General features: G+C 39.5%; 2 protein-coding genes across 6 annotated transcripts in view; one reads left to right on the forward strand and one right to left on the reverse strand.

Annotated features, from left to right (window-relative positions):
* Positions 1-487: 487 nt before the first annotated feature.
* On the forward strand, positions 488-1,867 carry LOC137281014 (uncharacterized). The gene has a single exon (XM_067812176.1). It carries the CDS (start codon positions 488-490, stop codon positions 1,865-1,867), a length of 1,380 nt encoding a protein of 459 aa, XP_067668277.1.
* A 3,208-nt stretch (positions 1,868-5,075) lies between these two features.
* LOC137281695 (tyrosine-protein kinase Fgr-like) overlaps positions 5,076-27,547 on the reverse strand; it is a 111,575-nt gene continuing 89,103 nt past the window's right edge. For 2 of the 5 annotated variants that reach the window (XM_067813107.1, XM_067813103.1), the window contains exons 3-9: positions 22,841-22,944; positions 15,187-15,351; positions 14,789-14,953; positions 13,896-14,155; positions 12,670-12,823; positions 10,170-10,301; positions 5,076-9,514 (exon numbers count right to left, since the gene is read on the reverse strand). In XM_067813107.1, the coding sequence (XP_067669208.1) occupies positions 9,342-9,514; positions 10,170-10,301; positions 12,670-12,823; positions 13,896-14,155; positions 14,789-14,953; positions 15,187-15,351; positions 22,841-22,944 (1,153 nt within the window). In that variant the 3' untranslated portion in view covers positions 5,076-9,341. Of the gene's footprint in view, positions 9,515-10,169; positions 10,302-12,657; positions 12,824-13,895; positions 14,156-14,788; positions 14,954-15,186; positions 15,352-22,834; positions 22,945-27,547 lie in introns of all 5 variants that reach the window. The other 3 variants (XM_067813104.1, XM_067813106.1, XM_067813102.1) reach the window with 2 other exon arrangements.

Here is a 27,547-nt window from a genome sequence, read left to right on the forward strand (position 1 = left end):
CTCATTACGTTAATTGCTCTACGCGATAGGTTTAAATCGGCCCCTCCCTCACTGGAAGGGTGTCCTCCCAATACGACTACTCTCCAACTGGACTACTTCCCAACTCGACTACTGTTGAAATACTCATTTCAATTAGGCACCCTTTATAATAATGGACTCATTCCACTGACTTAGTTAAGTAAAGAACATAACATTTAAAAAAAAATAAATTAAATAACCAGGAAACAGGACGGATTGATAATCCTCACTTGTTTGATCAGCTATTTGTTTATACAAACATTAGTTTTATCTGATTGCATCTTTAAAGTTCTGTATGTGATGATCCTTAAAAGAACTGATCAAAGTATTCTTGTATAAACAAACAAACAAGCTTCAATGCAAAACAAAGGAGTAGTAGCAAGAGGTAGTAGAGAGTTAAATGTCTCAACGTCTCAGTTTTTCAAAACTTAACTATATAAGATTGGAATGGAAATTTCATGTTATAACTATGGCGAATGTTCAGAGAGCAGAGTTTGTGATATCACAGAGAGGAGCCCGGCAGGTTATACATCAGAGCTATAGATACAAGCTGAACCGCACTGGAGATACTGCAGTCTACTGGAGATGTGCTCAGACTGGATGCAAAGGAAACATCTCTACAGTTGGCGAATTCATTCGTACTGTTACAGGAGCACACAACCACCCACCAGAAGATGAGACATCAATGAAGTTGATCAGCAACCTCCGCAAGCGCTCCCGTGAAGAAACGACTGCAATTCAACAAATCTACAACGACGAAATCAACAACATCCCTGTAGAAGCTGCCGCCACTGTCCCGCCCCTGTGCTCTGTGAAGTCTGGACTGTATCGTCACCGACGCAAGACAACGCCTGCACTTCCAAAGGACCTAGCATCGGTCAACATAGAGGGTTCCTGGGCTAACACCAAAGACGGTCGCCGATTCCTGGCAGTTAACAGTGGCAGAGAAGACAAGATTCTTGTATTTGCGACGGATGAAACACTTGAGATGGCCCAACAAGCGAACATTCTGTATATGGATGGCACTTTCTATTCTTGTCCAGGACTGTGGCACCAGCTGTATGTCATCCACTCCATGGCCGGCGGCAAGATGTTTCCCCTCATGTTTTGCCTCTTACCAGACCGTCGCCGAGAGACTTACACTCGCTTGTTCCAGCAACTGAAAGAAGTTACCCAGGACAGAGTAGGAAGACCCCTCAGCCCAGACGTCATCCAGGTAGACTTCGAGTATCCTGTGCACCAGGCTATTCACGCAGAGTTTCCTACCACCGCAGTCCGAGGTTGTTATTTCCACTACTCCCAGTGTGTCTGGAGAAAGGTGCAGGACTTGGAACTTGTACGTGCCTATAAGGACAACCCTGAAGTTGGACGTTTGGTTCGCCGTGCTGCTGCACTGGCACTGTTGCCTGCAGGGAATGTCCAAGATGTGTGGGTGGACTGCATGAATGACGGCCCTATTGGCTATGCCAAGTGCGAGCAGTTTAAAGACTACATCGTGAACAACTGGGTGGACTTCGGTGCTAGATTCCCCATTGCTGTCTGGAACCACAACAACACTGAAGGGCCGAGAACAAACAACCACCTAGAGGGTTGGCACCATCACCTGAACCAAACTGTGCAGCGCTGTCATCCCAACATCTTCAGTTTCATCTCCACCATCAAGTCCTTGGAATCCTCAAACAGAAGACTGCTTGCTCAGATGATGCATGGTGCCAACCCTCCACCCAGGAAGAGGAAGTATGTTCAACTGGACACTCGTCTGCAGAACCTGAAGACCCAGCTGCAGAACAACCAGAAGACACCCTTGGAGTTCGTGGACGCTGCAGGAAGATTGCTGAAATTAGACTGAACACTGTGCACATGATATACCTGTACCTAGCAACATTCAGTGATGACTATTTTGGCTATGCGACAAATTAAATGCGCTATGTGATAAATGTGTGATAAATGTGTAATGTGTTGTATGTAAAATAAACATGAGATTACACGTGTGTTTATATTTTTGTTGAAAATGAACTGATCCAAGAGTCGCATGATAGGGGTGACAGGTAGTAATTAGAAATCAGTCGTCCATTAAGTTTGAGTATTTAATGAGTAGTCCAGTTGGAGAGTAGTCGTAATGGGAGGGAACGCATTTCAACCTCACCCGTTAAACACCCACTCTATCAAGCTCGTCTGAAAGCAAGACGGCCTTTTAAGGGTGTCACCCTTTCAGCTCACCATAAGCGCCAAAGATTGGCATGGGCTAGGCAGCATCAGGGACGGGCTATGCGCCACTGGCGTTACACCATGTTCTCTGATGAGTCAAGGTTTTGCCTACGATTCACAGATGGCAGAAAACGTTGTTGGCGTCGGAGCGAAAAGCGATATGCCAGAGCAGCAATTCTTGACCATGATCGATATGGAGGTGGTAGTGTCATGGTGTGGGGTGAGATTCCACATGACAGACGATCAAATTTGGTCATCATTAACGGAGCCATGACTCGTCAGCGATACGTTGACCAAATATTGCGTCCTGTTGTGGCTCCATTGGCTAGAGTTATCGGCCGAAATTTTGTATTCCAAGATGGTAATGCCAGACCACATCGGGCCCGAATTGTCTCCGCTTATCTCCGACAAGACGGTATCCAGACATTGGACTTGCCCTCTAAGTCCCCAGACCTGTCCCCAATTGAACATCCCTGGGACGTCCAGGTCATCCCAGAGTCACCACAGTTCGTCAGGATAGACACGTGGTTAATAATGCGTTACGTAACAAGTTCTTCAATATATATATACTGAACCACAAAAGAAACGTCGCGCCGATTGCGGTTTCGTCAAGCACACACGTTAATTCACTCTAATTAGGATCTCTTAGGAACTCCAGTGGTCAGGAGCGTAGTCTTGCTGGGACGTTTGTAACGTCTACATTGCAGTTCAACGTAGGGTGTTATTACATGGTCAGTGGAAACAGCATATGTCTCGTCATTGTTTCATTCTGGACCGAGATTCTCCATCCCCACGGCGTCAGTTACCTGGTTAAGACCGATTGCACTTCACACCATGATGCTCGGACTACCCCACGAGTCTCTTTCAACAATAGACTCATTGGAAAACAGTTCCCCGTGCCCTCGCCATACTCTCACTATGCCATCGACTGTCGAAACACAAATTCGGGTTCATGAAAAACCATAGTTCTCCATTGTTGATAACGGCAATTTCGATGCTGAGTTGTTCAATTTAGTCGGTTTTGATGGTGTCGAGCGTTGAGGAAAGACTACGTTATGGCAGTCTATATCATGAATGTCATATGGAAATTTTACGTCTGCCTTTTAGGTACGTTTGGTCGACATGCTTTTTCATCAGAAAACACACTGATGTTGCTAATGACTATCAATAACGACTGAAAAAAAAACCCAGTCACATGCAACGTAAAACACACCTTGCAGATTCCGTTACCTTTCGGTATGCATTTATCGAAACAAATAATCAAAACTGCCAATTCAACCTATAAAGATGAAAAAAAACCCCGCGAAATCGGAGTTCATACGATCAAAGACGTATATTATATACGTCTTTGATACGATTCACTAAATTTCCCCCTGCGCTGGGGGAAAAGTGGTTTCAAAAGCTGTGCTGCGCTGCGCTCATGACGCATGCGCAGTGAATTGGGTCGCGAAGCGTGAAACAGTATGCATGCCAGGACATATGCGCTCGACACTGGTACATATTTGGAAGTATGACCTAAATATACAAGATATGAATCCATACTGAAACGACGCATCAAGCACCATAAAAGTTGTTATCCATGAAGAATCATATTTTCTTGTGACTCGCCATACTTCTAAAATGCCCATCAAACATATCATCTTTCTGAACACACAATGAGGACCCGTGAAGGTCCCGGGGTAGAATAAGCCTTCAGCAACCCATGCTTGCCTTAAAAGTCGAATATACTTGTGGTAAGAGTTGACTCACGGGATCGGGTGGTCAAGCTCGCTGACTTGATTGACATATGTCATCGGTTCCCAATTGTGCAGATCGATGGGGAATATCTTTACTGTTATAAACACTGCGTTGATATTGCATTGCTATTGAATTTGCGCTGTCACTTTATTTTGTATTGCAGGTAATTCCTTTGAATTTTGTTTTAATCTAAGAACTTTATTAACACTGAATGAGCGCCTGAGTTTTAAACCACTTTACAGCTAATATGGTTCAATAACTGTCTGACAGGCAGTTCCTTCCAACCGTCTTATCCATATGAACAAGGAGTGAGTGAGAGTATTGTTTTATGCTCCTTTTAGATACTTTAGGTATCACAGCAAGAGACTACCAGAAATGGGCTTCTCAGACTGTACCCATGTAGGGAATCAAACCTGGGTCTTGTGTGCGATGAGCGAACGCTTTAACCACTTGGCTACCCCACTGCCCCAGTAGTAGCTGGTTTCCCACCAAATTCTTCAGAGTAAGTGATCTGATCGTTTTAACTTGGGAATCAACACATACTGGCAAACAAGGACAAGTTGAGCAACGACCTGACAATTAACTTGTATTAGCATGTATAACTGTTGCCCACTGGTGCTTGCCATCGTGAGTGAAGGAGACCCAAGTTGTCCGCAATCAAGTGTAGTTGCTACACCGACCATGTGCGAGTCTTATGAGCAAGGCATGTGCAGCTTGGCGCAGAATCAATGTCATTGTCATACACTGCACATGCACTAGCCTTTATCTGCTCTCCCTTTTACAGACCAAATGGATTTGCTCATTGGCAAGGCTGTCTCAGTCCCTCAACCACATTATTTTGCCTACTGGTAAACCTCCTCAGTAGTGCTCTAAAGCCTTAACTGTAGCAAGTCTAGATTTCCTCAAGTTCAGATCTCTGGTTCCCTGGGTTCTCCTTTTCAGTTAAAATGGGTTTGTGTGTTACTATCAAACTTACATATATTAAGAGACTAAGTATAAGTGTAGTCATTGCGATGTACCGCCCACTTTGTGTTCTCTTGGCTGGTCCAACTTATCCATGTTTGCCAGTAGCAATGCACATTATCTTCAGAACAAAAAAACTACAACATATCTCAGCTTCTGTAACATTTTATACACAATGATGAGACACTGACATTGATATGATTTAAGTATAACCTACAGTGGCAATAAGCCTGAGAGACTCACCTAAAGCTCAAGTGACACATATCAATTAGCTAATCAGTGACAACTTCACAGTGACCTGCAAATCACTGACCAATTGGCGACAACATCACAAGTGTTCAATCACTGACCATTTGGTGACAACATAACAAGTGCCCTAGGTACAGCCTAGATCCACAAATATGCACATGATTCTGTTAACTGGGAACTAAACCAGAAATAAGATTGACTTGGTACAGACATCATTTATACATGTCTCCATGGAACTAACCATGCAGAGGAGTTTATTTACAAATATGCATTATTGTTCAGATTCAATCCCTTTAAACTGAATTAGAAATAATTTATCTCAGAAATAATGCAATGAACAAACAACTATGAATGACATCACAAAAAAAGGATAATTAAGATAATCATTGAGAGAATGGATAACACCCATTAAGGCAAAAGCTAAACCACTCTGTTCTCTGAACATCCATTATTTCAAGCTGATTTTGACATAAGAACATTTATTTAAGAATAAAACATATTTCTATCAATAGCTTCAACGTGAGATCGAACACTTCATTACGAGTTTGCAGATAAGCTTCACTGTTCATGCTGTTTAGGAGCTTTGAAGATCACATCTTTCAAAATACACTCAAGTTGAAAAAAATCAACATTGTAAAACATGAATAAATGTCAAATGTGTCAAACATATTGAACATTTTTTGAAGAATTTGAAGCTCTAAAATCACTTCATAACTAGAACAAGAAAATTCTAAAAATGGCACAAATTTGCCACAAAGTTAAAGAGTTAGAAAAATATAGTATTTCCTCGGAACATGGAGCTTGTTTTTGACATACATCTTTCACAAAAACATATATTGCAGAATTTCCTTCCTATAGTTCAATAGTTCATAGGTTTCTGAATTAAAATTGCTTCAGAAATGTAAACATTACATAGAAACTTCCTACTATCCATATTAAAAGGATCAACCTAATATTTTCTCTCCATCTGTATGTACATGTACACTGTGGTAAGTTAAATTAAAGATGAATATTTTATACACCAGCACAATAACCATTCTCAAGTATGCATCTGTTAGAGGTTGTAACAACATCATACAGTACTGATGTTATATGCACAGAAAACACGGAATATGTACACCTAGTGTGAGATACAGACGATATCACTTAGCTAGTATATACACTGTGGAACACTGAACAATAATTATGCAGATGAGCTGGGTGTTCGGATCATAATGACTTGGATCAATGATGCCTTGAGCACAGTATCAGAACTTGTGATAATTCACATGAAATGCCCTTTTTTCCCAAGGAACTGACCATTTGCTAAACTAAGGCGTGAGACTCACAAGACAATTTTTCATTACAACTACAAAAAACAAATATATATATAATTAGAACTACAAGCCTAAATGTATTTTTCCAACAAAACATTTCACAACTGGTTCTTTTTTTGTAAATTTCAACTGTCTGAACACAGTCATTTATTCCAGCATTTTCAGACACCATGTTTTTTTCAATAATATGTCGGCTCCTCTCTCCCCAAACTTATCAAATTGTCAGCCCCATTACAGCTGAATATCGCTGCATATTGGTCATAATTTCATACCACTGGTTAAAGAAGAATTTCATCAAACGGTTTTATTATCTGTCAAAAATTTCTTCTTCACTGGTCTTTTCTGAGCAAATATTTAAATTCAGTTTACCTGGACAGTCTGTGAGTTAACTCATCAGCATCAGATAACCATGGACACAATATGCAGGCTTGTGTTAACAATATCGATTCTATACATGAACAATCTATTTCAAATACATTGCCACAAATCGAAGAAGTACTCCCTGGATATTAACCAATCTATTTTGCATAAATTTACATAATTAAGTAAGCAAGTAATGACGGTTGTCAATATCAAGTTGCTATTTGCAATGTTCACAAGCAATTTACAACTGTCTCTTCAATATGATTCATGGGTTATATACAGATGAAGTATTTACATAAAAGGATGGAAATTGGACACAATAAACAGACAGGAAATTGATGATAGACAGATGAAGGAGGTGAAATGTCATGTTTATGCCTGAACAAACTTGTAGGGGTATTTCAAACCCAAAATCATAAATGCAGTTTCAACTATGGGTCCTCGTATAGAAAACAGAATGTAAAGGTCGCTGGATACATCTTTGGATGGTCTGTTCCAAAGAATAAATAAGAATTAAAAGACCAGACCCATTCTAGAATGAGTTGGCAAGTTCTTGGAATAAGAAATGTTCTGGGATCATTCTTGATATTCTTTCTTCAGGTGAATATTTTTAAAAAGAATTATCTTATTTCTGGGTCTAATGTCAAACCAGACTTAGGGATTAATCACAGTAGACAAACGACTGGTTTTCTCAGTGGAACAGCTCTATTCAGAGGTGTGAGTGGAACATTTACATTATCAATCATGCAGCATATTTCCGAACATAACGACACAATTTCTTTCAATAATTTTTAAAGTCAAACCTACATAAACAATTTCAATGGCAGAAATGTTTTTCTAGAAATAAGAAACGTGCCAGAACGTTGAACTCCTGAAAAAATATAGAAAAGAAATAAAAGATACTTAAAGCAAATTTCTCAATATAAAGTGATGGCTTAGCTTCTTATAACTGTTTTTCACTGTTTCTTGCATAAAAATAACCAGAAACATAAACTTTTGGGAAATTGTGTTTTTTGAAAAGTGAGGAGAAAATCCACAGCTTCACCAATGTCAAATCTGTGGATGAATGCCAATGTACATAACCCAAAAGCCATTGTGTAACTCAAGTGCCCTATATGTTAAATATTAATTGTCACATTGTCACATTATTCAATTGTGCTTGAAACTCGAAATGTTGGAAAAGTTGAGAGTTTCCTGCTGGTAACTACTGACACTAAATCATACAAATTTGAGTCTCCCATTCACATGAGGATAGCAAACAATCACTTGCAGAGATGCCAACCCCAAAGTGTTGCAAATAGTAGTTTCAACGTTCAAAATCAGTAGTTTGACCATAAAGTTAGTAGTTAACTAAATAAACAAAATCATGATGGATTCTGGGAAAAATGAATGATATTATGGTCACATGATTAAATTATTTCCGCAAGAACTAAATGTGTCAAATCACAAAGGTATTGAAATCAGCTTCACTAAAATTGTGTTTGTTTCTTGCAATCATTCCAGTTCAAATATGTCATTAAATATGATGAATGGAAGGCACATGAAGTCCGAATGTATTTCAGTGTTGAAAATATATCTTTTTGTCTATATATCTGAATATTAATGCATTTTATTCAAATTTCGTAAGATTTCTAGTGGAATCATATTGGCGTAGTTTGAAGTTAAAATTCATAGCAACTACGATTAAATCGCAGAGGTTGGCATCTCTGCGTTTGAGCAAGGATTACATGATTGCTCATTGCTCAAGGATGATGTCATTGAGGTTCCAGCAGAAAGAAATCCTTCTGAATTATCTTTGTCTGCGTGTCTCTGGTACACATATCAAAAATGGGCCCCTAAGATGACTTTCAAAACACATTGTAAAATATGTTTCCTTTTAAAATTAGAGTTTGGTGATAACCCCTTTATAATCACTATACTTGAAATATGTTGACATTTTCATGACATTGAACAATATGAATATGACTTGCGTCCACTTTAACAGTGTCATTGATGAATTTATTTGATACAGATAAATGCAAAACAATCTTGGAACCGACAGTCTGTGCATGTCGTATTTGGCTGAGTTACCTCCCTTGTGCCATGAAGTCACCACCTCACAGCGCTTCCTTCCATTAAATGCAATAACTGAGTTTGAACAAGGTTTTTATAACGGAAACTGAAGAACAATAATCTGTACGGTCTTGTGAACACATCATTGAGATGATTCAGTGTCTTAAAGCACATACGTTGGTGCTGCCAAGTATTTCACAACACAGATGATAGTTCAATCACAACTTTCTTGGGTCAAGTCACCAACTCGGTCCACATCGTTTCCTAAAATGCTTCATTCTTCAATATTTATCCTCTTTCTCCTTTGTGTTGTTACCGACACAAGCAAAGAATTTGACCTTCTCCAAGTCTTAGCTACATAATGTGCTTGCCCTTAGGCGATCGACGCAGGACGAATTTACTGGCTATATAATCCCTACACGCTTGTCAGCAGAATCAACTGCCGAAGTCGTGTAAGAAAGTGTTAAGAAAGTCAAATGATGGCCGCGAGTGAGAGTTAGTGTTCCAGGAGGTCAGGATGACTTCATACACTTCAAGGGGACAGATATCTGGCTTGGGCATCCTGTAGCCTTGCTGCACATGTTCGAAGGCTTCCTTGCTTGGGAGTCCTGAAGAAGAAAGATATACCATCAAATATCTACACAACAACTTGCAAAGTCCAATAGTAACATGATAGGAGTGGAAGGTTTCTAGATGCCTGCACAGGAATGCCATGTGAGTACAGATCAAGTGTGTACAGACCAGGTGTATACAGACCCAATGGGTACAGAATAAGTGTGTACAGATCAGGTGGGTACCGACCAGGTGAACACTGACCTGGCTGGGTACCGACCAGGTGTGTACAGAATAGGTGTGTACAGACCCAATGGGTACAGAATAGGTGTGTACAGATCAGGTTGGTACCGACCAGGTGAACACTGACCTGGCTGGGTATCGACCAGGTGGGTACAGAATAGGTGTGTACAGACCCAATGGGTACAGAATAGGTGTGTACAGATCAGGTGGGTACAGAATAGGTGTGTACAGACCCAATGGGTACAGAATAGGTGTGTACAGATCAGGTGTGTACAGACCCAATGGGTACAGAATAGGTGTGTACAGATCAGGTGGGTACCGACCAGGTGAACACTGACCAGGCTGGGTACCGGCCAGGCTGGGTACCGACCAGGTGGGTACAGAACAGGTGCGTACAGACCAGGTGAGTACATACAAGGTGGGTACAGACCACATGCTATTCCCATCAGATGTTACACAAGAACGCACCTTCATATGGTTCCTTGCCATATGTGAGAATCTCCATCAGCACGACACCGAAGGACCACACATCTGCCTTTGTGCTGTACTTGTTATATAATAATACTTCCGGCGCCATCCACTTGATTGCCATCTTCAGACCTGCACAAACAACACTCAGTTGTAATTTGATTCACTCTATAATATTTTTCAAAAAGGATTTCACATGCATTTTCAAATAAAATTCTAAGCAAAAATATTTCATAAATGTGGGTAACTCAAAATGAATACTGAGAATAACTTTATTTCGTTAACGTGATACCAGAGCCTAAAATAATGATCTCATTAGTTATTTGACTAACGTATCAAGTTAAGATCTACCAGAATCAAAAGGCATCCCCAAATCTGTCAGTGTCATCAATCTTACACAACACACATAACATTAAGATACTTAACTGCATATTTAAACCAATGACTTGGATACCTCAGATCAGACAATACCCTTGCTAATTGTCATAATAAATTGAAGCAAGTACAGTCATCCCTTGCCATAATGTGGGTCTTAGGGTCCACGGATGACCCCCTGCGTTATAGTACCTATGACATGCATTATATACTAACCACATAGCAAAATATAGCATATATAAATATATATATATATATATATCACAATAACTGGTTAATATATAAAATATTCTGATCATGGAACAGAAATTCTTTGATGTAATATTATAGGACCGTTTTTACCTGAATCACCGGTACATTGGACCAAATCATCTTTGCATAACTGATCGCGATTTCTGGCTTAGTTGAATAACAGGTAGCATAACAGGAACACTACTAAATTATCATGTCTTTTTCATTGCAAGTTGCCTGTACATACATATGTTTCCATTTTCAAAGTTTGTTTATTTCCACGTTCAACAATACAATATATTTTTGACTGGGCACAATACACGAAATAGCAGTTTTGTTATGTCCTTGGAAAATATGATTATACCTGTCTTGACACATTTTATGCAGGAGACAGTTTGACGAGTCACTGCTGACTTCCCGCGGTACTTGCAACTTTGTTGGCCATTCAATTGTTAAAAATGACTTTATTGAGTCAATAACACTGGTCTTGGAATCCATGGATTACGAGGTTATAATCTGCTTGCAGTAGCTAAGGATAATGTGAAATTGGTGCTATTGCGGTAGGTGCAAAAAATGGACCCTGACGATTGTAGTAAGCGGAAGTTGTTACGTGTGTGGAATGGGGTAATGCCATTCTCTCACGGTGTCTCCATTGTTTCTGTCAACAGTTTCAACGAATAGAAATGGGATTGAATTTAATCAAATAAAATGTGTTTACTGACACCATACGTTCTCGTTTCACTGTGTTAATCAAGCTTTAGCGTGGTGTGTTGCATCACAGTTGACACTGTAAGTACTCGTTGGAAAACTCGACTGATGACATGTCTTGTCTTTCATAAGTTACAGCTATGACATTGGTATGACTATTAATGTGAAGACCCTGAATGTTTTAAGTGTCTGAAACACAATGGATATGTACAATAAACACTGTCAGTTGCCATCCGCACTGAATTTCACTAGTTTACATTATTTAGCAGAGTGCAACAGCAGATTTGCTGATGAGCTATGTTTGATTTCGTGAAGGGGTGTGATTGCAGTTCAACTTTTTATGATAGCCACGGATTACCCCACGGTTTAACCGAATCTGCAGCAACGCAAAACGCGTTATTGCGAGGGATGACTGTATATGCTTTTCATTTGATATGTTCGTTTCTATTTGTTATGGAGAAGAAAATTCAGATATGAATAACATAAAATAGAAAAGACAGCCAAATCACCTCCAAATCACTAGTAATAAATCTGCCATTTGTCACAGGAATCCTATGCAATGTCCCCATCCACCCCACCCTCCAAACCTTGTGACATTTCACAAAGGAATTAAAAATCTTCTTAAGACCTATTCCAAGTTTCATAACTTCATTTGAAAGGACTTCACCACATGAAGACAGCAAACCTGGTTAGACTTATGTTTAAAGAGGTAATTGCTTGTATCAATATGGAAGCCACCAGTCATAGAAAGAACAGTTTATGTCAGGCTCCAAAGTAATATGTACATATTTTCATTCAACAAAAACAGAGAATGACAGAATAGCTCAAAACTATTACATGCAACTTTTCACTATTCCAGAAATGAAAAACATACATCAATAGAAAGATTTTACAACAGGACAGCTCTAATTTTAGGCATGAATTTATTTATCTATTTGAAAAATAGGGCTCAAACTCAGAATTTATTCATCCATCTTTCCATTACTAATATTCAAGAACTACTAGGACAATGCACAGGAAGAGTGCCAAGATCCACACTGGTGACTAGTCTATGAGACGAGATCTACACAGGTGACTAGTCTATACGATGAGATCTCCACAGGTGAGTAGTCTACGTGACAGATCAACACAGGTGACTAGTCTACGCTTCCCTTCTTCCCTCTTCCAGTAATACCTTGATTCCTACCTCTCCTGAAGTTAAAATCAGGATCATCCGTAGCTTTGGTCATTCCAAAGCCGGCTATTTTCACTTTGTTGTGTTCCCCAACCAGAATATTTCGAGCTCCCAAGTTCCTATGTACAAACTTTTCCTTCTCCATGTAGGCCATCGCATCAGCAATCTGAAATATTGAAAAAGTTATGAAGAAAAAAACCCAACACAGGACAAAGTCATCAATATCCCCAAAAATGTTATCATTTGTTATGCGCTGAAACTGAATATATAATGAAAAAAATTGCAAACTATAAAGATTATGTTCATCACTAGACCTCTTTATTTGCAAGTTTAGTTCCAGGAACACTGGATGTTTCTTGTGAACTGCTTGAAAAACCAGCAATGCTGGCATTTTCAGTCTTAGTCGAAGTGGTTGCTATGGAAACTAAAGCAGATTGAAAAATATATTTATCAAAAGGCCATGCCAATTTACACTTGTCAGAGATTTTCACAGGGCATGTGATCAGGACTACCAGTTGTCAGAGATTTACACAGAGTATGTGATCAAGACTACCAGTTGTCAGAGATTTACACAGAGTATGTGATCAAGACTACCAGTTGTCAGAGATTTACGGTATGTGACCAAAACTACCAGTCATCAGACTTCCATTGCTGTGTTGGATGCGTAGGTTAGATTAGCAGTTTTGAGTACTGGCGATTTTGTGACTTACAATGAGAGTGTGGGTTTAAATCCCACATGGGACTCAACCCCGAAAATACTAGACCCTGTACTCTACTGAGAAAGTGTGATAACAAATGCACATTGTATAACACATTTGTATAACAAGCACCAAATCACCACTAAAACTATTCACGTGCCAGGTTTGATGAAAAAATACTCAAGATCTGCTCTTAATACGCAATATTAATACGCCTTGCAAAATGCACTGCAGGGAAAACAATTCAAGGATTATTGAGATCAAACAGCAGATGTCAAGGCCGATCAAGGCCACTTCTGTAAGTTTAACAAGAAAATATAGATACACATCGAAAACCTTGGACTCTAATTTCCTTTGCAATAACATAAAGAACTGTGGAAGACAATTAATTAACCTGTGAGTGAGATAAAATCAAGAACACAATTTAATCATTGCTGAGAGATTCACCTAATCAATTCATCCACTGTCCCATTCAGAGATTCATAAGTGTAACTACCAAGACTTTGATATAGAAAACGCGGTAAACATATTGATCAATACCTGTGCACCGATCCACAATAATTGACTGAGCGCAAGATCCTTCCCTTTTCCTTCCCGCAAATACAACGACAACCGTCCATTAACCATGTACTCCGTGAGAAGGTAAATTGGTTCATTTTCACAGCACACGCCCAGAATGTTGATAATGTTCGGATGCTGTAGAGTTTTTAATACTTGTGCTTCATCCAGGAACGCTGCCGTGCTTACACAGTCCTGTTTCTGCATCTTAACAGCAACCTCCTTCGATGAATTCCACTTTCCTGAAATACAAAAATGTCAAAAATGGCGACATCTTGTCATATTGTTCATGAGGATAAATGGGATTTTAGTCTTGCTATTCATATACACTGACAAAGATATTTTCAGATCAAGCGAACCTGCATGCATAAAATTATTTTAAGCACATTTCACTAAATAAACAGATACTTGAACAATGGCAAAACCTACTGTTTGTTGAGTGTGTGGGTTTGGTTTTTCGTCACTTTAAAAACTTATTCCAGCAAAATCATGGCCCACTGCACCAGAAATGGACTTACCTCATTGTACCTATGTGGGGAATTGGACCCAGGTCTTCAGTGTGTCCTGCAAATGGTTTTACCTCCAAGCTAACCTAATACCCTCTGTGGGAGTGCCTAGATTTTTCAAAGTTCTACTTAGGGCAAAGATAGTCATGTGCAATACCTTAACATTGACCTACGATTATCTTTGTGTTAAGGAGGCTTCGAAAAAATTTAGGCCCAGGTGAAAAAGTTGATCAGCACCTCAACTGACACATCAAATGTGTACATCATGCCTGATCATAAGAAATGTCATAAAATTGGTAATTTCAGCATTTTAAATGGAACAAATTCTGATTACCAGCTGCCAAACTTGTAAATCTCATCAATGCGTACCTAGCCAGACTTCTGCAAACTGCCCACTTCCCAGACGTCTGATAAGAACCAGTGTTGTTTTCTGTGTGAGGTATTCGTCCTGCTTGCCTCTATCCATTGCCCACAGTAGAGACCTTGGCTTGGAACACACTTGGGTAAGCTTGCAACACAAGCCATCAATGATTTCTGAAATGAAGGGAGATCAGTAATGTTTGTTTTTTTCCATTTTTCAAACTGAGGCACAAAGTGAGGAAAGGAATGCATTTCATAATGTGAAACAATAACGTTTACCGACGTGACGATTTAACTAGGAATCCCTTCAGCTTGAACACATACAACATGACCAGAGAGGTCCACTATTTAATGATGTGTAGCCATCCTAGTCTACGCGAAATAAGGATGTGTTATCGTTCTATTACCTTTATAGTGATTCACAAGTTCAGGTAGAGATCGAAACATTCTTTTAGCTGAAATGAAGTAGAATTCCTTGAGTGAGTCTTCAGATCGGCTTGTGTAGATCTTGTAATGCTTGACCAAGTAGCCTCGGAGTTCATCATAGTCTCGGACGGACAATGTATATGTGTCTGAAAACAGAGGAAGAACAATATCATACAAGACTCATCAAGTTTGTCTCAACACTGACTCTCAAACAATATGGGGTACCTTATTTGTGATATTTATTAAGTGATACCATCAGAACATTTGCGTGTAGCAACATCTCACTAGCTCATCCTACATCCCACTGTATTATACCATGTCTCAGTGTGTCATTCTATACTTCTTTACAAGTATTAGATGAACCAGCGAAAGGAACATGTTTGTGACAAGCAGGCAGGGCAAGTAATCTTGACGAATACACTTGGTTGCTACAGGTAGATTGGTGATTAAGCATATGCAATACATGCTGACCGTAGCGTGAAATGAATACCGCTATGTTTAACAGGTGTCTTGCAGAGCAGCTTAGTTCTGCATAACACAATCACAACACAATTTGCTCGAGGAAATTGAACTTTTCAATATTTAGATGACGACCTGATTCCCTCATTCAAATGGAATGTTCTGGAGGGTGTCCACTTATATGCAAATTGGGGTCATTTGTCAGGTCGTGGCTCATCAGTAATACTTGTCACGCAGTAAGTCAGTGTAGAATACCATGTCTCAGTGTCTAATCCTATATCTCACTGCTTCATACCATGTCTCACTCTGTCATATCACTATATACCATGTCTCAGAAAATCATGTTACATCTGAGTTGTACCATTCATGTTATGCTCTCTCTGTCTATGATATACCATGTCTTTGAGCTATTACTCACTGTCAGTCATATCATATCTCACAGTGTCACAAGACATTTCACTAAGAGAAACCTAGCATGCTCCATATCATGTCACAGTGTCATACCCTATCTCACCATCATATCATGTCTCACTGTGTCATACCCTATATCACCATCATATCATGTCACAGTGTCATACCCTATCTCACCATCATATCATGTCTCACTGTGCCATAACCTACATCACCATCATATCATGTCACAGTGTCATACACTATCTCACCATCATATCATGTCTCACAGTGTCATAACCTATCTCACCATCATATTATGTCTCAGTGTCATACCCTATTTCACCATCATATCATTTCTCGATGTCATACCTTCTCTCACAATATCATGTCTCATAGTGTCATATGTACCTCACCATCATATCATGTCTCAATATCATACCCTATTTCACAATATCATGTCTCACAGTGTCATAACCTATCTCACCATCATATCATGTCTCAGTGTCATACCCTATCTCACCATCATATCATTTCTCAATGCCATACCTTATCTCGCAATACCTGTATCACAGTGTCATACCCTATCTCACCATCATGTCTCAATGTCATATCCTACCTCACCATATGTCTCAATGTCATACCCTATCTCACCATCATGTCTCAATGTCATACCCTATCTCACAATATGTCTCAATGTCATATCCTATCTCACCATCATATGTCTCAATGTCATACCCTATCTCTCCATTATAACTTGTCTTGTGTAATACCCTGTGACATTAATTATACAATTGTGCCACATCTAGTGTATTTCTTTACACACACATTCCGTACCATACCATATTTCAGCTTTATTACAAATTAAAAGTACATTTGCCCACTTCAAATCTCACAACTGTATACAACACTAATAATTTTCTGCAAGATGAATAATTATTCACGGTTCTTTGCTTTGATAACAAAATTTGTAAATGTTTGCTAAATCAAACTGACACCTCATAAATTATTCATTTCACACCAAATCCATATATTCAATTAAGCAATCAATACCTGGACATCAAATACGTCAAAGCGAAATAATATCTTAAACATTCATAGCAATGTAACGCTCACACACAAACAGCAATCTAACACAAGACACCACCAAGAGGGTACCTATAAATGCATTATCACATGAAATGTACAAATGTCTGTCACACCAACCGATACAATTACAAAGATCAAAGAGCTTGCATTACGAGCCTCATGAAATATGCAAGCAATAGCCACATGTGTAGACCATCGCGACACACCCTGGGGGAATCAACCTTCAGCTGGAGGATGGGTAATGGATGGGGAAACTGATGAGGTGTGTTTATTTCGTAAGTATAGGTAATCAATTTCAAAGACGACTCGTAACTTCTGACACCTGAAACAGTTATGTATGATGACCAGATGACCGGACGTCCAAATGTCAAGTTTAAATGATCGAGTTGCTGATTGCTCTGGGGGTATGGTCAACGCCTGTGAGAAATGTCCTATACACAAGAAGATTATGCCTATAGACCATTCAGACAATCAAACAGACCATTCAGACAATCAAACAGACTATTCAGACAATCAAACAGTCTATTCAGGCTAAATCAAACACACCATTCAGACAATCAAACAGATTATTCAGGCTAAATCAAACAGACCATTCAGACAAACAGATCATTCAGACAATCAAACAGACCAATCAGAAAAATCAAACAGACCAATCAGACAATGTCAAACATTAATCAGACAATCAAACAGACCATTCAGACAAAATCAAACACACCATTCAGACAAACAGACTATTCAAAGCAATATATGGCTTCTTCAGACAAAATTTCTGTAACAATGGTGAAATTATGTCAGTCAACTTCCCATCAAGGGCGGTCCCCTTACCTTGTGCAAGTCCAAGTGATTTTTTGAGAGTCAAAAAATCATCCTCTACTTCAACTACTGTCCCCTGAATCTATTTGTTCCTGACTAGAAAACGAGGGTTCATCATGAGCAGGCTCATCGTGCTGAATTTCGCTCTCTAACCGGTACTGATAGTCAGTGTCGAAGTTCACATTATGAGACTCACAGTCATATTCATAATCCATTGGGCACATTTCTTCCGTCTGCATTGTCCTCTCGAATTGAGAGAATTTGTCCCTCATTTCATTCACACCCGAATTCATGGCCTTAATTTTCATCAAAATATCTTTCATGCGTGAAGTGGGTTCATGATGTTCAGAATTACTTTCTGAAGATTTGCAGCCTCCAGAATTTTTCGTATCTTTGCTCGTCTTAGCTTTCATTTTCTCAGTTGTACCTGAAGTCTTATTAACGTCTTTGCTAGATTTAGCTTTCAATTTTTCATTTGTATTGCCCGCAGGTTGTTGAGTAGTTGAGTTTGTTGGGAGTAGCCAGGTGTGTGAGTATCGTCTCCCATTTTCGCACGTGGCATTGGTCAGCTCGCTGACACGAATTGAAACCTGACAATCACAGTCACGACAGTAAGGCAAATACCCTAAATGTGTAGCTAGCCCCTCAGGACTATTACCAAAACCAGATACTTCCAAATAATACCCAACATTAGGGAAAAACACATGTAATGTTAGCCGTCTACGCCTTTCACTGCTATCTCGCATAAGGCGCCATTTATATAAGCATTGATCTTGAGCATTCGCAACTGCAATCTCATGGGATCCCGTTAGCACGGGATTGGTTGGTAGAATGGATCATTTCAAACATTGCATGTTCAATAAAGGATGAATCATGCAACCCATTATTGGATCATTAACACCACATGGGTATTATACAACTCACATAGGGATCATTCAGTTAATGTAAGGATCATTCAGATCATGTAGGGACTATTTACACCTTACAAGATTGTTCACGTCATGCAGGGATTACTTACACCTTACACGATCGTTCAGATCCTGTAGAGATTATTTACACCTTACACGATCGTTCAGATCCTGTAGAGATTATTTACACCTTACACGATCGTTAGGTCATGTAGAGATTATTTACACCTTACACGATTGTTCAGATCCTGTAGAGATTATTTACACCTTACACGATCGTTAGGTCATGTAGAGTCTATTTACACCTTACACAATCGTTAAGTCATGTAGGTATTATTTACATCTTATACGATCGTTAGGTCATGTAGAGATTATTTACACCTTTCACGATTGTTAGGTCATGTAGAGATTATTTACACCTTACACGATCATTCAGATGCTGTAAAGATTATTTACACCTTACACGATCGTTAAGTCATGTAGAGACTATTTACATTTTACACGATCGTTAAGTCATGTAGGTATTATTTACACCTTACACGATCACTCAAATCAAATACGGATTATCTGAACCACCAAGGATGAATGATTTCAGGGGTTATAAAATCCCATCACCCGACACCCAGGACAAGTCAGTTTTTATTTCGGGCAATCAAATAATGGTATCTTACTTGTTTGTGTCTACTAGAAAATTTCTGCTTACCGTTTCAAACTGCAAATAACCTTCATTTCATTTCATACCAGTGCAAAATGTAGCTATTAAATTTCACACTGATAATAAGATAGAGTTTCATTCTTTGCTATTTATTACTTCTCAGTAAATAGTCCACTAAACAATTTCATCAAATACGATGTTGATTTATATCATGATGAGTATATAAAAAATAGCAGAGCAAGTGCCTTTCAAAAATAGTTTTTAAAACCCCAAGAATTAAAGATCTAAGGTAACCCTGCCAATATTTCAGCCATTTAGTGACTACAGAGATGATGATTTAGAGGATAAGATCAATCAAATAGGATTGCTTTGGTTGTTGTTTAATGTCTCAGTCAGCTATATTCCAGCTATATGTTAAAGATCTGTAAATAATCAAGTCTGGAACAGACAATCAAGTGATCAAAAGCATGAGCATCGCAATTCAAATACAATCACATGGGTCAACCAAGTCGGCAAGTCTGACCACATGGGTCAACCAAGTCGGCAGGTCTGACCACATGGGTCAACCAAGTCGGCAAGTCTGACCACATGGGTCAACCAAGTCGGCAGGTCTGACCACATGGGTCAACCAAGTCGGCAACTCTGACCACATGGGTCAACCAAGTCAGCAAGTCTGACCACATGGGTCAACCAAGTCGGCAGGTCTGACCACATGGGTCAACCAAGTCGGCAACTCTGACCACATGGGTCAACCAAGTCGGCAAGTCTGACCACATGGGTCAACCAAGTCGGCAAGTCTGACCACATGGGTCAACCAAGTCGCCAGGTCTGACCACATGGGTCAACCAAGTCGGCAAGTCTGACCACATGGGTCAACCAAGTCGGCAAGTCTGACCACATGGGTCAACCAAGTCGGCAAGTCTGACCACATGGGTCAACCAAGTCGGCAAGTCTGACCACATGGGCCAACCAAGTCGGCAAGTCTGACCACATAGGTCAACCAAGTCGGCAAGTCTGACCACATGGGTCAACCAAGTCGGCAAGTCTGACCACATGGGTCAACCAAGTCGGCAAGTCTGACCACATGGGTCAACCAAGTCGGCAAGTCTGACCACATAGGTCAACCAAGTCGGCAAGTCTGACCACATGGGTCAACCAAGTCGGCAAGTCTGACCACATGGGTCAACCAAGTCGGCAAGTCTGACCACATGGGTCAACCAAGTCGGCAAGTCTGACCACATGGGTCAAACAAGTCGGCAAGTCTGACCACATGGGTCAACCAAGTCGGCAAGTCTGACCACATGGGTCCTGTGAGAGGCTTCATGGGTTGCTGATGATCAGTTCTATCCCAGGACTTCATGTGTCAATCAAACATGAGAGAATCATTCATACCATGCTGGCATTAGTCAGACCTACAGGAAGTTCTCTCAAAATCAACACCAAATACCATGGCATTGAAACCATATGGGGAAGTCCAAAGTACTTGCTATGAACATTTGTTCTTTACCCTGGATATTTATTTCACACAAGCAATCATTTGGCTGGCACTTCCATGCCAGATGGTTAACGTGACATTATGCAACATTCACTGGCAGAACGGAGTGAGTGAGTGACGTTTATTGCCACAGCCACCAATACACAGCGATATGTCAACAAGACTATCACCATCAACATTATCAACAGTCACCTCTTGGCCTGTGAAGGTCCGGGTTAGAAAAGGCCTGCAGCAAACCATGGTTGCCATAAAAGGTGACTATGTTTGTCTTAAGAGGCCCCTAACAGGGATCGGGCAGTCAGACTCGCTAACAACTCATCGGTTCCCAAATGCATAGATCAATGCTCATGCTGTCGATCATTGGACTGTCTGGTCCAGACTTGATTATTTACAGACCGCCGCCATATAGCTGGAATATTGCTTAGTGTGGCATAAAACTAAACTCACTCAGTCACTCACACTCACTCACTCAGTCACTAACACTGGCAGAATTGAGTGAGTGAGTGACATTCATCGCCACAGCCAGCCATACAAAGCTCTATGTTGACTGAATATGATCATCAACATGGACAACCAGGACAAGCTGACACAGGTTACAGGGAAACCGATTCCAAAACTGAAACCCCACAGGACCGAAAGTCTGGCGCCATATATATCTCAAAGATACCCAATCAAACATGAACACAATCATGCTAAAATAGCAAACCAAACAACTTATTACAGCAAGACTATTACTAGGAACAAAACTCATAATCATCTGGCGTTTTCACTTCGACAGAATGTCAAATTACAGAAATATTCATCTACACAATGAGGATACTTGATGAAATCAATAGATGACAACATGATAGAAACATGAGTTCTGACCAGGGAAATCATACAAAACAAACACGTTTGCAGCAAAATCAATTACTACATTGACAGACAGCTATTAATTCTGTCAACACACTTCGCGGACTATCAATTAGTTCTACCGCTCAATAACAACCTTGTTTGTTACAATAACCAAATATGAATCCAGAATAATCACTTTATTACTTTCGATTTTTTCACAGTTTTTTTAAAGCTATTAATCTTATGCATAACATATTTCCAAGCTTTTCAGATAATTATTTTCGACAATCGGAGTTATGCCACTTCACTGTTTGCATTTCTTTCCCAAGGTAACATGACATCTGAAACTGAATACACTTAAAGCTGATCTAGTTTTGTCTAACAGTCCCTGAAATATTTCTCTGCCTTGTGCGCCAGCGGTTCTGTTCAGGTCCAAACGAAGCAAGTCTAGCCGCATGCTCTTGATCTTGCATCTTGCAGAGGCTCCTTCTCAATTAAAACAGTTCCATAATTTCTGAGGCTAATCTTCAGCTGATCATTGAAACAATACTGTTTACGCTGCACTCAGCAATATTCCAGCCATATGGCAGCAGTCTGTACGACAATCCAGCAGTCAGACAATCCAGCAGTCAGACAATCCAGCAATCAACAGCAGGAGCACTGATCTACGAAATTGGGAACCAATGTCAACCAAGTCAGTGAGCCTGAACCCCTGATCCCGTTAGACGCCTCTTACGACAAGCATAGTCGCCTTTTATGGCAAGCATGGCTTGCTGAAGGCCTATTTTACTGCGGACATTCACGGGTCGGTCTTCATGTGAAAACTGTTTCATTACTGTAGGTGGCAAAAAGCAGCATTCAGAGAAAAATCCACAGAATTTGGTTGGAAATTTCAAGGTCACTTTAATTAATTCTTTTCATCCCACAAGAAGCATCATCAATGACAGTCCTCATCCCTGTCCCTCATCTACTACGATATAACGCACATTTACCTGGCGATGCCTCTCCTTGTCGGACCAGATACGTTCCTTTGGCATACCCTGGTGACAGCAGCCATTCCTCGGAAGCATTCCTACTCACTTTGCCGAAATACCATCTGAAATGATGAAAAAGAACTCATGAACTGGGGAGTATGGAAGACACACAAGTTTGAAACAAATGATTGTTACAATTTCAAAATCTCTGCTGTGAAAAAAAAATGTAGTGGCATTGGTCGGAGGGTACAGAAACACCAAAACCTGGAACGCAGGACAGGGAAGCAATACCAGATAGTTTCCACAATATGGACAGATGTTGAGAAAAGACTACACTCAGGTTTTGGTTTGGTTTGGCCTGGCTTATTGTTAAATGCACTCAGAAATATTCCAGCTATATGGTTGTGGTCTGTAAAGAATCGTCTGGATCAGACAATCTAGTAATCAAGAGCATGAACATCGATCTAAGCATTTGGGAAACGATGTCGTGTCAACCAAGCCTGACCAACCGATCCCGTTAGTTGCCTCTTACAAACAAGCATGGGCTGCTGAAGACCAATGCTATCCTGTATCTTCACAGGTGACTATACCGGGATTCAAAAAGAACTGTACAACACAAGTAATGAGTACTCGGGAAGTAAAAGAACATTAACTACCAACACTTTTTGTCCTCAAGCATGATTCTGTCGTTTTGAAGCATTATCTGTCAAGTTTACCGCTGAAGTGTAAAACATTTATTGTGAAAGCTCACTTTACATGAAGACATTTCCCTGGATTTAGACTTACATTACATAGTCTGTGCCATCATTATCTGACAGTGATTCACAACTTATGTTGATGATACAGCCAAATATATACAACTTACTTGGCCTTTAGCAGAGAGTTCTCATCAATATGGAAACATTTATTCCAGCTGATTCACATCCATGCATAACATGTCAACCTTGAGTTGAAACAAATGTAAAAGAAACCCCATTTCTTTAAAAACTCGCAACTGGTCTAACACTAAAAAATGAAATATCTTGCAAAAAGCCAAATACACTACAACCATTTAAGATCTCAGTTAATGATTACAATGTTGATCACAGTTTTATATGAATAGCATGCATGATATTTATCAAATATTGAATATGATACAAATTCTTCATTCCCTTTCCTCTGGTCCAATTATCTGCTTAGAACACATGATAAAAGATAATGTCCATTAACTTCAGATGGGAAATTCCCTTTAAATCAAATGCCACCGATGTTCTAATACGAATATCATTACCAGCCTAAAGAGCTCTGTCACCAAGCTGGGCAGACGCAGCAGGTGATTGGTCTATCAGTTGATGGTGACAGCTGATATTATCCTTACAACTCATTACATGACTCACAATGACAGAATTACATGTCGCTTACATGAAAGGTGATAATGTTGTGACAAGTTGGAGATAAAAATGTAGGTTGTTGTGGAGATTTCGGAACTCAAGTATCTGCGGCACATGAAGCCACATTATCAATCCTGAAGCATTTAACGTTTTTCCTCAACACTTTAATAAATTATGCAACAATTCCTCTAAAAGTAAGCAAGGAGACAAGTCACCAATATCCCCTGCAATGGAAAAATACTCTTCATGAATATGCCTGTTGGTTTTGTTTATGTCAAATGTTTTGGCATATATAGCAATGTGGAAGGGGAGTATGGACATGTTTTGAGGTTTTCCTCCATCATGCTTTTCCATCAAATTCAGTTAAAATAAAAATTGTTGCCATAGAAACGCTACAATATTTCATTCAGAATTCCAAAACTACCAAAAGTCACCAGTTCGTCACCAGACCTACCTATGTGCCAAGTTTGGTGGAGAAATAGTGAACAGTTTCGAACTACTGCTCCAAAAAAGACAAATATGCACATTTGCAGAGTCCATATTAACAACCTCCTCCTCCCTTCCTTCCCCCCCCAACAATATAGCAAGGTACACCAGGAATGGGCTTTACACTTTGTACCCCAATAGGGAATGTGTGGCAGATGACAAACATTACAGTATACTGTAGCATGCAGTGCTAGTAGCTGACATCTCGGCCATTACAAAACATCAACTTAGAATGAGGAAGAGCACTCAGCAATGGACGCAATTCATTCACATCTTGTTTTGAAAATTCAAACTTGCTCAAGTGCCTCTACCTCAATTCCCAACATTTGCCTCCTCAATATATGTCAGTAAATATGAGCAACAGTAAAAGCAGCCTGCTGGAATGTCAACACCATTCCACAATAATTACAAACATTTCTTCACATGCCATAACGAATTCCTCTATACGCCCGGTGCACTGCATCATGCTCTATAACATCTTTCTCTGTAGAATCTGGGAACAGGATCAAAAATCAAAGTTTTTGTTTAGTTTATTGGTTTGTTTATGTGATCTTGAATGCCATACACAAGAACATTATAGTTGTATGATGGCGGCCTTTAAATCATTGAGTGTGTTGTGTTGTCAGTTTTATGCCGCTTTTAGCACTATTCCAGCAATATCACAGCTGGGGACACCAGAAATGGACTTCACACATTGTACCCATGTAGAGAATCGAACCTAGGCCTTTGGCGTGATGAGTCAATGCTTTAACCAATAGGCTACCCTACTGTCCCTTCAAATAAATAAGCCTGGATGAGACAATTTGGTGACCGATATCATTAAAATCATAAAAAATTAGGGTCCGGCAAAGTTATCGAATTATGTACCATACTGTACTTTAAAACTTGAAATTACTTTAATTCCATGGCCTGCCTATTTCTTGTTAAAATTTCAGTTCTGTAAAGACTGTTACATGTTTTTAGGGTGAAATATATGTTTTGGACATCTTCCACAGAGCAGCGATCTGGCTCGGAAACTTTGGGCAAGCTCATTCGCAGAATCCAAGAAGGTTTACAGCCAACCTGAAGATAAGACTCATGTTTTTCAACTAGGGCTGTAACGATGCATCAAACTAGCAATGGATTGCACTTATTGAGTCTCAGCAATTAACTGATGATAGAAATGAATAACATGTAACTATCAATACTTTAGCTTTTGATTTCAGCTGATAAATCAGCAGACCAAAATACAGGATGTTTGGGGGCTGACTTGCAGCTTCATTATGTTTTTGTATTAAATATATACTTGATCTGGGTTTCAAATTTCTTGTCAGTTAATAAAAGAGACTGACACTACTTTAACGCTAACTATACATTCATCTTAGTAATGACTTCAAATGAGATAACTCAAGGAGAAAGAAAAACTATTGCAATAGTATTGCAATAGTATTGCAATAGCTGGTGGCAATAGACTATCACTATGGCAACAGTATGTTGCAATAGACTATCACTATGGCAACAGTATGTTGCAATAGGCTATAGCTATCACAATAGTTGTTTCCACGTCTGGAGTCCCCCTATTTTCAACTATTTTCTCAGAGTCATGTAATCATTAGCAGGTTGAGTGTTTTTCCATCATTCATAATATTTTGTGATGAAAATAGTACAGTAAACAACTCTCACAATGAACTCATGGAGACCTCATTCTTTCCATTCATTGTAACCATAATCATTATAGGTATTTCAAATAATATTTACAGCTAGTGATTATGGACCAGAAATTGCAATTAGTTCTATCCGTCAGTTCATCATAAGCATGTTCGTAATAGAGTGAGTTTAGTTTTATGCCGCACTCAGCAGTAGTCCAGTTATATGGTGGCAGTCTGTAAATAATTGAGTCTGGACCAGACAATCCAGTCATCATACGGGCAAACTTTATGGACTGAAACTTCTTGAGTCTATTTTATGACCCTATCGGGGCTTATCCTAGCCCACTCGTCAGGTTGTGCTGAACTGAACAGTAAGGATTAACGGTTCAGCACAACCTGACGACATTTACTAGGATAAGCCCCGAAACGTCGTAAAATAAACTCAAAAAGTTGCAATCAATAAAATTTGTCTGTATTAATACGCCAACTTCTAAATGCCTTTGAAGAATCAAATCCAGTCACCAGCAGCAGGAGCATAGATGGTACAAATGGGAACCAATGACATGTGTCACCAAGTCTGTCAGTCTGACCATCCGATCCTGTTACAGCATGGTTAGTTGCCTTTTATGACAAGCATGGGCTGCTGAAGGCCTATTCTACCCCAGACCTTCACGAGTCTGTTTGTAATAGACATAGTTGACTGTAGACTTATAGTTTGTTGTGACAGCCATGTTATGGCAGTAATTCTGAACAGAAAACTGGCAATTCCTGGTAAATGTGACACGTGAACTGCACATTACACCTTGTAAATGTGTGTGGTATAGGTAGCACCCATCAGCTTCCAATTAAATATACATCTACTGTCCTGTACGTACCACATTCATTATCAGCTTGCACCTGACGAGAACATTAGTGGAACATTAAGATTGCTTTCATTACTACTAGTGTAGGAAGCTGTCATCTTATGAACAAAAAGTAGGCCAGACCAATTTTATTTCTTGTTTTACAGATCCGACAGGCACATTTTATTCTGAATAAGAAAAAGAATTTTTTTAACCATAGTAAAGCTTGTTGGATGAAAGGAGCCCAATGTATCTTTTAATTTGATTCTTTTTGAAGTCAGGTTTTTTAGATATGTGTGTATTTTTTAAGCTTTAGTGTTGATGCCATTTTTGGGGTCTTTGTATGTTTTAATTTGGTTCTTGGCTTTTCGGGATTGACTTTTTGTTTATCTGAGATAT

This window comes from Haliotis asinina, chromosome 4 (genome assembly GCF_037392515.1).
Source record: "Haliotis asinina isolate JCU_RB_2024 chromosome 4, JCU_Hal_asi_v2, whole genome shotgun sequence".
Classification (NCBI taxonomy): Eukaryota; Metazoa; Mollusca; class Gastropoda; order Lepetellida; family Haliotidae; genus Haliotis; species Haliotis asinina.

Excerpts from the sequence above, each read along its gene's own strand:
- LOC137281014 (XM_067812176.1), top strand. The coding sequence starts at position 488 with ATGGCGAATGTTCAGAGAGCAGAGTTTGTGATATCACAGAGAGGAGCC.